Here is a 15,146-nt window from a genome sequence, read left to right as displayed (position 1 = left end):
GAAGTGGCGGAATTTCCCATGAATAGTTTTTCACCATTCATAGATTCCTCAAGAGTAGCAAACATCTCCTTGTCGGAGCAAACATGGCGAGTGACACCAGTGTCGATACACCACTCCCTTGGGTTAGAACCCACCAGATTAACTTCTGATATTACATCACAGAGATTCATGTTCGAAACCTCTTGAGATATGTTCTCCACCATATTCACCTCTCGGTTTCTCTTTGGCTTCTTACATTCAGATGCCTTGTGACCCATGTTATCACAGTTATAGCATTTTCCAGAGAACTTCTTCTTTGAAACACCTCCTTTGGGTCTGAGGTTCAACTTCTTGTTGGAGGGAGAGAAGTTTCTCTTTTTCGAGCTTTGGCCATGCTCGACAACATTTGCCTTAGCGGCAACAGGAGAAAACAATCGTCTTTCCGAACTCTTGTTGTCTTCCTCGATGCGAAGTCTAACAATGAGCTCTTCAACGTTCATCTCCTTTCGCTTGTGTTTCAGGTAGTTTTTGAAATCCTTCCAAGCTGGTGGTAGTTTCTCAACTAAAGCAGCCACTTGGAAAGATTCGCTCAACGTCATCCCCTCGGCGTGAATCTCGTGAAGAATCACTTGGATTTCTTGAACTTGACTGATAACCGGCTTAGAATCCACCATTTTAAAATCCAGAAAGCGGCCTACAAGAAACTTCTTGGCCCCGGCATCCTCGGTTTTGTACTTTCTGTCAAGGGATTTCCATAGCTCTTTGGCTGTCTTCTTTTCGCAGTACACATTGTACAGCGAGTCTGCCAATCCATTCAGCACATAATATCCGCATAGGAAATCAGAATGATTCCAAGCCTCCAGTGCACTGACGAATTCAACATCTCCCTCACTCTCTTTCAGGTTAGGAGCATCCTCGAATATGAATCTAGCCAGGTTCAGTGTTGTCAAGTAAAACAACATTTTCTACTGCCACCTCTTGAAATCCACACCAGTGAACTTCTCAGGCTTTTCACCGTGGCTGGCTGGGACAGTAACCGCAACAGCACGTGGGACAACTTGAGTAGGCACAGTAGGGACAACATGACTAGTTTCCCTTTGCACGCTGGATTCAGTAGCCATATCTGAACTGAAAACCACGTAATGAGTAAAATCTGTTTTAATTATGTTGATAAAATTATATGGAAAAACATGACAGATATGCAGTAAACCAAACAAGCGTGCGGTTCACAGTAGAGTATGACTAATGTATAAAACCAGCAAATCAGTATCTTGAGGAAAACAATAGAATAATGCTTAATTAAATCAAACCGAGGCCTGTAGCTTGTACAGTTTCCTTAAAACAGATTCGCCCCCTCCAGTATGTGCTCCGAGGATTCAGCGGACGTCTGTTTCCCAGGATACAACGGGCAAACCAGCAGAGTTGCAGCACAAAGCACTATGCTAGCGAACGAAATCAGTACCTGAACTTTATCAGTAGACGGAGCAGAAGCAGAACAAGCAGAAATAGTACTGTAGCAGAACAAGCAGAAGTACTGTAGCAGAACAAGCAGAAGTACTGTAGCAGAAGTGCTGTAGAAGAATTTCAGTACTGTAGTAGAATTTCAGCAGAACCAGAAATTCAGCAGAACGACAGCAAGATGGAAAACAGAATGCAAGGGAAAGTGAATTTGCAGGTGTTTTTTCTCTCTCCTTTCTTGGCTAAGCACATCTCCTATTTATACATGTCAATCCCATCCATATGAAAGGCCAAAGGTTGCCTTAAAGATGATAGATGAAACACCAAGAGTTGGTGAGATGAAGCATCAAAAGCCAACCCATGTGAAAGGTCTCAAGGGCATGTGAAAGGTCTCAACCAAAAAATAACAAAAGATGACATAGACTGCCAGGCGATTTTTGCCTTGATCGGTCCGACATTCGACGCGCCCAGGTCGCGCTCGTATGCTTGCACACGAGTCAAGCCTTTTTTCCACTGCAAATCGGGCCCATGATTTGCACCCCCCTGCGCCTGTGTGCGCGAGAGAGAGCCTCTTGACCAATCATGGTTACACCTCCATAAAGTGTAACACAATATAACTTATCTATACCACTTCATTTTTCCAATGTGGGACAAACCCACATTTCCAAATTTCCATTCACTCACATGGAAAGCCCATAAGCCTAAAAGCACACCTTTAATCCAACAGAACTTTGTTACATCTTTGCTGTTTTGGAACTTTCAGTACCCAACATTGATTGTGTTGAATGAAACATTCTTATTCGAACTAAGTCAGTGACAGTGAGGTGATTTTTACATGACAAATTGATATATCAATTCTAGTGATATATTCTTAAAATAATGCTAGTTTGATATGAAAGTGTGTTTTATAGGGATGACAATTTTCTCCACGGGTTTGGGGCATCACGGAAAAAACCCGAAACGGGGATGGAGATCCCCGATTTTTTCGGGTTTGGGGATTTTTTTAAATCGCCGATATAGTTCGAAGCGGGTATGGGATTATTATCCCCATCCCCGAAATCCCCGAACCCGCCCCGAAAATAATATCAATAATAAAATAATAGTATTATTAGTATTAATAATATAATAATATTATTATTTTTTAAAATAATAATAATAATATTATTATTAATATTGATATTAATATTAATATTATCTATAATAATAATAGATAATAAATTTGAATTGAGAAAATATCTGAATCCGTCATCGTATTGCCATATTAATATTTTTGAAACGGGAATGGGGACGGGGATGAGAAGTTGATTCCCGAAGTTTTGGGTTTGGGGATTCTCCGAACCCGAAAAAGCGGGGATGAGAGCAGGGATGAGGGTGAGGATGGAATTCGGGGATGGGAATGGGGATGGCAAACCCGCCCCCGCCCGGCCCATTGCCATCCCTAGTGTTTTATATATCTACATCTTAATTTTGTTAAATTTCATTCTTAGTCGTATTTCATTTAATTTATGTTGTTGATTGATAATGTGTGTGGATATAAAATAATATAATACGTCTTTTGTAAAACAGTCACACGTATCTTTCTCCGTGATACGGGTCAACTTTGCTCATATTTATAAAAATAAGTAATATTTTTGATATAAAAAGTAATACATCTTAAAATGATCACATTCTCAACGTATCTATATATTCATTTATATTTGTTAAAATATATTTAAATAATTAAAATCTTATCTTAATCTTAATGATTAAATACGTGTCTCTTTATGAAAAAAATTAGGCCTTAATTATGAAGTGTATTTTTTTATCCAATCACAATTAGCTGATCATGCATACACAAACCGATTTATATATGGGGAGAATCAATTTTTTTAAGTTGCATTCGTTCAAATCTCTCAGAAGTTAGATAGTTATATCTCGTCGTAGAACTTAGCTTAATCATTTCAATGTGAAGGAGGTTGGAGTCAGCTTGCAGGAAAAGGAGGTAAATTTGAGCATGGATGAAGTACCATATATATCTTCCTCTTTATTTTTCTTTCCAGATAACTTAAATAAAGAGAAACTAAATTCATATTTTAAATTTACAATTTTTTATTAATCCAAGATTATATATAGGCTACGAAGTTGTTGAACGCAATCCAAGAAGGTTCTGACTGAAATATTCCTCAAACTGTAAGCGAAAGTGTATTTTGGCGGAGAATAGATCTTTTGTGAGACGGTCTCACGAATCTTTATATGTGAGACAGGTCAACCCTATCGATATTCACAATAAAAAATAATACTCTTAGCATAAAAAGTAATATTTTTTGATGGATGACTCAAATAAGAGGCATGTCTTACAAAATACGACCCGTGAGATCGTTTTACATAAGTTTTTGCCTTTGATTGAAGATGAAGATGACATTTACTTTATTTTTTTTAAGTATATTTCAACTATTTTTTGCTGATAATGAACTTCAATATCACGCGTAATTATATCAAAAGCCCTAAGTTAATCACAACACAAATTAGTTTATAAATATGTTTGGGATGATTTTAATATAAAAAGTTAAAAAGACCAAAATACCCTCACGTCGTTTCTCCATTGATTCGTTATCCATATTCTCAACGAAACTCATCTCTTCCTTCCTCCAAGTTGCCTAGGAACATTTCCTCCAAATAGTCTCTAGCTACTAATGATATTTAGTAGAGCATTAAATTCCCCCATCAATTTTCATTTTCAATTGAAGTCTTTTATTTGAAGGAAAAAATATATACGAAGATTTTCTTTAAAATTATATGTTGCCACCGGAGCAAGGCAGCAATGAGGATGCGATGGAGTTGAGGAGGGCTTCTCTTCTAGGAAATGGCGCCACTTTTCTTTTTTCCTTGGCCTTTCAACAAAGATTATTTTGGAAAATTATTTTCTGACTACAAGGTGAAGTGTGAATGAATTTATCGAAAAGATTGAAGTTCTAAGTAAGGGGTATAGGATTATAGTTGAAGTAACCATTTTCTCAAATAGATTGATGATGTTAGGGTAGATTTGGTGAGCTGGATGAACAATCTACTGGACAAAGAAGTGTCCTTTTTCTGTAAAGATTTTTGACCTGACGAGATGAGCCCAAATAAAATGAGATCATGATTAATAACGACGAACCTCAATTTATAATCCATTAAGAATCAGAATGTATCATTTATTCCATTCCCTATGGCAGTCAATTTAATGTACCACTGCTCCATTAATATCAAAAGATGCACAGCGTTGCATGTCTTGTTATTATTTTTAATTTGATCAAATAATACTAAATAATTAACATAAAATTATTTTCAATTTTGAAGAGCTTCGATTTAAATAATGAAGTTTTGTTTAGATTTTTTTCTATGTAAAATATGAAGTGATTTGAGGAGATTTTTAGTAGGGTAAGAAGGGTAATTATAGAATTAAATATTTTGGTGTCCTCTAAGGTAGTTATTTAGTATAGATTTTTTATTATGAGCAAACATGCAGCGCAATAGCTTCTTTCAGTAAGCACGAGGTAAACCTCATATTAACGTAATAGACTGCAAACAATATTAGGGATTTATTCTCGGCCCGAAAATCAGTGATTCCAATTCGGAACCGACCCGCTAAAAAATCTACATTTTTTAAATTTTAATAATTATACAATAAAAAATTTTAAAAATAAATTATTAAATTATTTTTTAACTTTATATTAATAATATTTAAGAAAAACTATTATCACAAGTTAAAATCTATTAATTTATCTTCAACCATAAAAAATAAAAACTATAATTATACACTTTTATTTTAAACACATTATTATAAACCAAAATTATTTCAATCATAAAATATTATGAGCTAAAAGTTAGGGATCAAGATATATATCATGCAATAAATAAAAATGTAAATTGATCCTTAATATATATATATATATATATATATATTCTCAGGATCCGTCTCGGACCCGCTTGGGACCTGCTTGACCAGATCTAAACTCGTATAGTCGGGACAAATTTAATACGGGGTCGGGATTAGACATGTCTCACTGTCATCACTAAACAATGCTAGCACGTGCATTTATCTTTTATCCAATGCGGCTGATTCATAGGAGCTTTAAATTTTTAGGAATTATATGTTAATTAAAAGACAGGGGACTTAGCTTCCTCGAGTCCATCTGAATTTCCACACTCACACACCTTGCATGTATAATTTATAATGTCTGGTTTTAGAACTTTTGGCTTCGTGTTGAAAATAAAGGTGTAACATTCTTCCAATTACTGCACGTCGATGGATAATGAATCTTATGATGATTAAGCAGTACTGATAATAAAATATAGTCTATCTAAAGCAGCATTCAGTGTTCACATGATTGCCAAGTTTAATCTACATGAACAAATTTGTTCAAAACTAAAATTCGATTATAATTTTAAAAAAATAATTGAATGTATAAAAATAATTTATCGTAGAAAATTATAATGATAAATTTAGGCAAAAAAAGTAGAAATAAATATTTTTGAGATGATGTGTTTTTTTTAATATATATTTCAACTGACATGTGAGAATGGTAATTGAGATGACAATTTGAGAGATTTAACTACAAGGTCACAATTCATGATAGTGTAGGTAATATTCATTTTGTTACAGAAATATTTATCAGTGAAGCTAATTTTCCAACAACCGTTTATTTGCGTGTATAAAGATTAATTTAATGATATTACGTTTGTTCTATGGATTTAAAATCTTGAATATGTTTTTTCAGAGACAAGAAGTCGTGAGAGTTTTAAAAAAAAATGACAAAAGGACTAATATAACTTTCTTCAATGATGTGCATGGTGCGGTGGAAACAGATGCGCCTAAGGCGGGATCGTCTTTCCCTTTTACTAGCTTGTCAAAGTTGGAGCTACGGCCATTCTTTCTATCCCCTAAGACAAAGCGGAGGAATCAATCCAACAGTGTATCAGGGCGTCTTGTTGACTAAACGATCAAATATACCACGCCACATATCATCTCCTCTTTCCATACAAGAAATAAAAATAAAAGATATAATGATCGCGATGAACTCGTTGGCTGGCTCCGTGCTCTATTCGGTCGAAACCCTGTTTGAGAACCTTCTCTCATGGATTCTATTCTTACTAATCCTATTGTACGATGGATTGGATTTCTTTCGACATTTAGAGTCTTGTCACCTTTTAATTTAGATAAAATGTCAATTTTGACTTTGCATGTATTGGAGGGTGATATTTTTAGTCGTGTTTCTTTTGGTGAAACAATTACGGTCATTTAACTATGTTTTAATAATTAATTTTAATCATTTTCCTGAAAATAATGTAATTAAATTATTAATGTTATTGTTAATTTTTTTATAATTACAAGTTTTAAAAACCCTTTATGATATTTTTGTATGTTAACAATGTAATTATTAAATTTTAATAATGATACATGATTTTAATAAAAATACTAAAATTGATTATTAAAACATAAATATAAGAATATAATTTATAAGAAAATAGTATGGACAGGCCTCGAAGGTTTTTTTTACAGGTATTGGGCAATGTACACTAATAAATTTGTACTGGGTAACAATCAAATATTTAAGTTCGGTTATGAGTTCAATCCGTCAGAAGTTAGAACCAGCTATCTTTTCCTAAATCAAACCGGATTAATTTCGTAAATTCTCTCCTATCTCTCCAGTTACATGAACTGATGCATTCATATGGAAACATAAAATGTAAATACGTAATAAATCCACGAGATTTTGAACGACGAAAAAGTAGCCTCGATAGCATGAAAATATGCTGCAACCGCCGCGCGCAAATCATGGAAAGTGGAAACATTAACGTCCTCAGAAAATGAATTAATGCAATTTCTTTGAGCTGAAGCGTCAGCCATCCCTCCATATCCCTGCTATCATAAATCACAACTATAAAATTGTCACCGTAAAACAGCTAGCGGTTCTAAGCATGGCGTGTTCCACAGTGAGCATGAAGCTGCTGATTGACAGTGAAAGCAAAATGGTTCCTTTTGCAGAAGCCAGCAAAGAAACTGTAGATTTCCTCTTCTACATCCTCTCTTTGCCTGTGGCAACCGTTATCCGCCTGCTTAGAAAACAAGGAATGGCTGGTTCATTAGAAAACCTGTACGCAAGCGTAGAAAACCTGAATGTATCATACATCCAACCAAATCAAACTAAAGAAACCCTTTTGAAGCCCAGCCTTCCAGTTGGCATTTCTTCTGTTCCTCTCCTCCTGATGAACAATACAACCACCGGTAGAAATTACTATACGTGCCCCCAATGTCGTTACAATTCAAACCGTGTTTCTGATTATCCAAGCGCGATTTGCCCAACGTGCAGCCGGATAATGAACACGGTTGTTCAATACGTGGCTCCTCCGGGAAAACCGGAGTCGGCTGAAGGGGGGTTTGTGAAGGGAGTAGTCACTTACATGATAATGGATAATTTGGTGGTGAATCCCATGTCTACTATCTCAAGTATTACTTTGCTCAATAAGTTCAATATTAAGGATGTGATGAACTTGCAGGAAATGGAGGTGACTTTAGACCATCTCCAACCCACTGCACTACATTCTGCACTATATTCTGCACTACAATAGTATAACACTAAATTCATCTCCAACCTATCTACACTACATTCTACACTAAAAAAGAATATTCTCAGAATATTCTTATAATATTAATTTTAATTCAATAATAACTATTTATAATTCCATTACACAATTATACATAACAGATATAATTATATTATTTCATTATTTATTACAAAATCGATTAATTATTTTATATAAATAAAATAATTATTTAATGATACAAATATTTTATTTCAATATAATCATTGAAAACGATATAAATATTTATTTCAAGAATAAAATACAATACAAGCATAACATTATATATAAGATAAAAAACATTGCAAATGATACAAATATTTATTTTAAGAAATAAATACGATACAAGCACAATATTAAATATTAGAATTACTATATTCTTCCCATAAGTACTCAATTAACGCATTTCGTAGTTCATAGTGAGCATCTCTGTTTTTTATTTTCTTATACCGAGAGAGAAATTCTTCGAATCTTGTACTTTCGTCATTGACCACCATTTCCACATCGGCAAGCGGTGCTTCCCTTGCATCTTCAATTGGTGCACTGAGGTCACGTTCATCTTCAATAATCATGTTGTGCATGATAATGCATGCTGTCATTATATCATGCAAATTGTTTTTACGCCACAAACGTGCTGGATTTGCCACGATTGCAAATCGAGATTGAAGAACACCAAATGCTCGCTCCACATCTTTCCTACACGACTCTTGTTTCATAGCAAAATATCTTTTTTTCGGTCCAAGTGGGTTACTGATAGTTTGCACAATAGTTGACCACTTTGGGTAGATACCATCTGCTAGGTAATAGCCAGTATTATATTCTTTGCCATAAATAGTATAATTGGCAGGAGGAGCAATGCCTTGAGCCAAATTTGAAAATATATTGGATGCCTCTAAAACATTGATGTCATTATTTGATCCAGGCATACCAAAATATGCGTGCCATATCCAAAGATCATAATCGGCCACTGCTTCTAAAATAATAGTTGGAGACCCACTTCGACCTGAATATTGCCCAGCCCAAGTAGTAGGACAGTTCTTCCACTTCCAATGCATACAATCCAGACTTCCCAACATTCCTGGAAAGCCTCGTTGTTTACCAATATGCAAGAGTCGAGCAACATCGTTGGCTGTTGGAGCTCGTAAGTACTGGGCTCCAAAATCTTCCACCACTGCTCGACAAAACCGTTGCAAGCATTCAATTGCAGTTGACTCTCCTATTTTGATGTATTCATCGGTCGCATCCGCGACCATGGCATATGCTAACATTCGAATTGCAGCTGTTGCTTTCTGATTAGTTGATAACCCTAGTCGTCCCAAGCCATCACTGTGTTGTATGAAGTAGCTATCATGATTCTTGACACCATCCACAATGTGAAGGAATAGATGACGAGACATCCGAAATCGTCGTCAAAAAATACCTTCATGAAATCTGGGATTTTCAGCAAAATAGTCGTTGAACAAATTCTGATCGGCTATTTCTCTATCGCGGTGAATTACAATGTGACCTGGAATGGATCCTCTTCTCGGACCTTCGTTAACTTGTTGATTGATGTAGGTGTGTAGTATCGTATTGCGTGCATGAATATGACTAATGATTGCTCCTTGAATCTCATCAATGGCTTTATCGATGATCAAATAATTAGTTATTTCATCTTCATTATCGGATAATGACGATGTGCCTGATGAAGAATTCATTTTTTTAATATAAATTGTTTGAAAAATGTATACCACGAATTAGAGTTTATATAGAATTTATTACGATAATATGGATGAGATTTCCTATCTTGAAATCTTTCCATCCATAGAATTAGATTTCATTAGATAAGGAATCTCATCCAATGGCATTTGCTTTTGGTGATCTCATCCTTGTACCATCCGTAGGATTAGATTTTGGTAATCTCATCCGACGGATGGCACACAGATGAGATTTCAATGGCTGATATCCATCGAAATCTAATCAAACGACTATCATTTCTTTTGCATATTTTCTAAAGATAATCCGAAATACTATAAATAGTAACATTTATATTCAAAACATATCAATACACCTATAAATATATTAGCGAAAGATAGATGGAAGAAAGTTCAAGAAAGAACTACACCGTTGATGAAGATAAGTTTTTGTGTCATATTTATCTTGATGTTTCACAGGATCCCATTATAGGTATAAGTCAATCGAGAACTCAATTCTGGTCTCGGGTTGCTGAGAACTACAACAAAGAAAGAAGAAGTGATTTACATCCACGACCTCAAAGATCAGTTGAGAAGCGCATGGGAAACATCCTCACTTCTGTTGCCCGTATGAGAGGATGCATTCGACAAATTGAAAACCTCAAGCCTAGTGGTGCATCTGAACAAGATATCGTAAGTTATTTTTTTAAAAAAAGTTATGAGTCATTCACATTCAAATTTCTTAACTAATTTTTAATGGTTTTTATGTAGATGAACCGCGCAAAAGTACTGTATGTACAAGACAGTAAAGATAACAAACCATTTTCATTTGATCATGTGTGGGATATTGTGAAAGATTGTGAAAAACTTTCAGGAGATAAAATTTCGATAACCAAAAAATCTAAACTACGTGCTACTAATCTGGATACTTCACAGTCTGATACTCCAGCCGAAGAATCGCCACAATCAGGTTCACCTAGCTTATCTGTATTTGCAATACATTTAAATGACGACAATATTGATGACAGTTTTCAAAGACCAATTGGAGTGAAAAAAGCCAAATTGAAGAAGAAAAGAGATGAAGATATTTCTCAAATTCAGCGTACAATGAAAGAACAACATCGCGAACTTTTGGATGTTTTGAAACAAGGAACCGTTGAAAGACAACAAAATTATGACCTTCAAAGGATGAGACTTCAACAAGAGGAAAGAAAAATGGAGGATAGAATTTTATACAAAGATTTGAGCAAAATCATTGATCCAAATTTGCGTGAATACACTAGAACTCAACAAAAAAAGATTTTGCAAAAGAGACTTCAAGCTGAAAATCGAGACAACTTTGGATCTTATTTTGGCGATATTGGAGGATCAGGATATGGTTTACCAGATTACTAAATATCATTTAATAAATTTTATTGTTTGTATCGTAATTTTGTTGTTTGTTTGTTGTTGTTTTTAAAATTATTTCGTATTATGTTGTAAAATGTATCATTTTAATGTACTAGTAATATAATTTGGTTGTTTATTAAATTAATTTAATATCTATTTAATTTTTTAAAAAAAGTTTTAAAAAAATTTAAATTAATATTTAAGTTTCAAGAAAAAATTATTTTAAAAATTTTAAAAATAAAAATATTAATTATATAATTAATATATAATAAAATATTAAATATTTATAATTATTAAAAAACAAATAAAAAAATTTTTTTAAAAAAAAGAGATGTGGTAGAGTGGTATATGGGGGAACTCCAGTCCAGCACCATTTTTGGTGCTGGATTGGAGTGAAAAACCTTGCTCCACAATGGAGCAACTCCATTGTGGAGCAAGGATTGGAGTTGCTCTTAGGAATGGAAGAGGTATGTGTGAATAAATAACATTTCTTCTTTTTTATTTTTCTTTCCAAATGGCTCGAAAGAGAGAAAAATATTGAATTTGTATATAAATTTTCTCTGAAAATATAAATATAAATTTTACCTATCAACCCATGCTTATAGCGCATGCACGTACACACTCGTCCCAACTTGTGGGAATAAACTTTACTCGTTTGCTTTCTCCATAGGCTGTGAAGTTGCTGAAGGCTTCATTGCAATCCGAGAAGGTGCTGACTGATGTATTCCTCAACGGTAAGAGAATCTATGCAAAGAATAAGAAAGTTGTCGCTGTCAAGGGATGAAGTTTTTTTGACGTCTGATTCTCCAGTTGCAAGTTTGGACACTTTTAGTTTGTTGATCAAGAACTTTATTTTTGTCTTTTTGGAACTTCGATCCAGCCTTGTTTGTGTTGAATGGAATATTACGCGTAATTGTGTTTGAAGTCCTGAGTTATTTTACTACATCAGATTCTAATTAGCGTAATCCTGTAGTTATCTTGATCTTCACATAATGTGCGCATGAATTCACCGTTGGGAACTCGTAAACTTTTCTCAGATTTTTTTTAGCTTAGGTAAACCACATTGTGCAAGATCTGTGTGAGAATTTCGTCCAAAAAATAATTGGAACGAAGAACGATCAAAATAGGTCAGACCGGTCAGTCCAACATGCCCGCCATGAAAATTAAGCAGGTTTGATTACTAATTTAGCGGCCCCTCCGAAGGCGAGGCAAGATAAGCCAACCTGTTTGGGCTGCAAGTGGGGACAAACAGGCAACCAAATTTTTTTACTTTTTTTTACATTTTTTTCAATATTATTTCACTAATTTATGTATGTTTGATGAGTTTTGAAATATAGACATTAGGTTACAAACTCGACCCATGTTCTTCAACAAAGAAAAATTAATTGGAAAATTATTTTAGCCTAATATAAATAAATATAAAATATAAATTTTATTTTCCATAAATATGCGCTAAATATATTTATTTTGTTTTCCTTGCCACTGCACTAATATATATAAAAACAAGTCTATATGCTTAGGACGGATGGGATAATTAATATTGAATCATTTATTTTTCCCCCGTTCGCTTTGGTCCTCAAATTAATGTATTATTAACCATTATTTCTTGTTATTATGAGTGTGTACACACGCATTTACTTTTTTTATCTAAAGCGGCTGACCTTACAGGAGCATTAAAATTTTAGGATTATTATTGATCTGTTCCAAAACAATAATTAAAAGAATAATAGTAGGTAGTTCGTCGAGCTACAATGCGAGTAGTAAATATCAAATCTTTTAAATCATCTTCAACTGTATTATATTTGAACGGTTTTACTCTCTCATTACAATGTGAGATCGGTTCATTTATGTTTTTTTGTCTAAAAGCATGTCAGGAGCCGCTCATTATTCGTACAACTCTATGACTCCAACGACGACCCTGCTCTCTTCAGCCATAGACATCACACATAATTAATCTCATGACGATTAAGCTGTATTAATAAAGTATGGTCTATGACAAGCAGCATATCCACGTAGACGTAGTCAAAATTTTCTAAAATAATTATGCTTATAGTTTATTATCATTATTATGAATACGATTCAGAAAAAGTAGTCCAACATATGGAAGATTCTGGTCTAAAGATAAACGCACAAGTCAAAAAGAGCAGGGGCCTTGGATCCTCGATCGTTTGACAATGACCAGTGCACATCATTTTGTTTTGCACTCAATGAATGCATTACCCACTGTATCTATTAATCAATACCTTCTCAAAAAAAGAGATTTTAAGCATTTGGTTTAATTTTATTTGATAATTATATTTTAAAAGATAGATTATATTTTTGGTAATGTAATTCGTATTTTTGGACTTATTACATGTCAACTCGCGGTTTTAATCAATTAATTTGTTTTTTTTTTATTTTGGTTTTTCATCGGATCACAACATTAGCAGTTCGATAAAAAAAACGTTTAAAATTTTTAAAAAAATACAAATTAATTAACTAAGACTTAGAATTGCACGATAATAAAACCAGAAAAATAATTTCCCCTGGTTTAAAGCGTTTGGTACAAGTGACAGCGTGAGATTATGGTAGTTTATCTAACAAACCATCCGTTTGGTTCATTTTTGCATAAACCCAGCCGATCTTCTTCTATTGAAAGGACTAACCAAACACTAAGACATAGTTTGATACATATGATATGATAAACATGTGATATATAATATAAGGATAAGTTAAGGATAAATAAGATGTATGATATTATATTTAATGGTTGGTATGATTTGAATAAGAGTGATTAAATTTATATATTAGATTGTAATGACAAAATTAATCTTATCATAATAAATTTCGTGAGTCGAGTCAAATATTAATTTTTAAGGTTAATCGAGTCATGCTAAAAATTTTATTGAGATTTATAAAAATCATTTATATAATTATCTTGAGTTCTTTTATATAATTATCATATTATATAATATATAAAAAAATAAAAAAATTTATTTTAATTTAATTTTATATTAAGGTCAAAAGGTATGTGTTTTTTACAGGATGAAATATTAAATACTTATAAAAATCATTTATATAATTATTTCGAGTTCAAAATACCATTATTTTGATAATATATAAAAATAAATAAAAATATTTGATAGGGTTTATGATTTTTATATATTGAGGGCAATTAAGTCATTTGTGTTATTTTTTATCATTAAATTAAAATTATCACATCTCACAAAAGAGATATTTTATCCTTGTATAAAATTATTTATCACGGGCCCATAATATTATCAAGAGCTTTCTAAACAAGTAAAAAAAATGAGATATTGATGATTATTTATCAATCTCTCTTATCCAATGTACAAAACTATACCTAAACGAAGGAAAATAAACTCACTGCCCATACCAAAAATCATCTCCTCAATCATCCACACTAGTTCCCAGATTCAACCAAAAAAAAAAAAGCCCAACATTATTTGAAATTTTAATTTTAATCGTACGAAACATAATATTATTTTATCATTATATAATTTTTATCTATAGATTTTTTTGAATTTATTTATTTACTGATAATTCAATAATAATCACATCCTTCAAACTAAACATGGGGGCAAGCCACGACAATGATGACATGTGATTTGTTAATTGGGAAATTGTAAAGAACATGGTTTATTTGCTTCATTTGGGGTGGGTTAGGGGTTGTGTGGGGTTGAGAATTCCAAGTCGGGGTACAAATCAAATCAGTGGATCAGAGTTGTCGGATAACTCCCGCAAATGCAGCCGATATGTACATTCCACAGCATCATATGCGCTACAGTCTGTCTACATTTCGTCTTTCTATTTTTTCCTTAAAAAAAAAAAACAATGATATCCTAATGTCTCGTCACTTGTTCGTGATACCGTAGCATAGCGTCGAGTCTTTTGTCCTCGACCGTGTTGGCTTTTTCTGATTTAGTCGCACGCTAGTTAACCAAACCAAACCCCACACCCCAACAAAAATAAACCTATATTTATTTTCTTTAGGGTGGCTAAAACGGTTGTGTGAATATATAATACGAATTTTTAGGGGATCCA

General features: G+C 33.5%; 1 protein-coding gene across 1 annotated transcript; it reads left to right on the top strand.

Moving 5' to 3' along the window:
* Positions 1-9,888: 9,888 nt before the first annotated feature.
* On the top strand, positions 9,889-11,350 carry LOC142519640 (uncharacterized). Its single transcript, XM_075622677.1, has 2 exons — positions 9,889-10,406; positions 10,485-11,350. The coding sequence occupies exons 1-2, from the start codon at positions 10,116-10,118 to the stop codon at positions 11,106-11,108; spliced, it is 915 nt and encodes a 304-aa protein (XP_075478792.1). The 5' UTR covers positions 9,889-10,115; the 3' UTR covers positions 11,109-11,350.
* The last annotated feature ends 3,796 nt before the right edge of the window (positions 11,351-15,146 follow it).

The sequence above is a fragment of the Primulina tabacum genome, chromosome 1 (assembly GCF_025594145.1).
Source record: "Primulina tabacum isolate GXHZ01 chromosome 1, ASM2559414v2, whole genome shotgun sequence".
Lineage (NCBI taxonomy): Eukaryota > Viridiplantae > Streptophyta > Magnoliopsida > Lamiales > Gesneriaceae > Primulina > Primulina tabacum.
The sequence above is the reverse complement of the archived record's forward strand: the minus strand, read 5'-3'. Positions and strand labels throughout refer to the sequence as shown.

Excerpts from the sequence above, each read along its gene's own strand:
- LOC142519640 (XM_075622677.1), top strand. The coding sequence starts at position 10,116 with ATGGAAGAAAGTTCAAGAAAGAACTACACCGTTGATGAAGATAAGTTT. Across the intron at positions 10,407-10,484 it reads GTGCATCTGAACAAGATATC|ATGAACCGCGCAAAAGTACT; the intron begins GTAAGTTATTTT and ends GTTTTTATGTAG.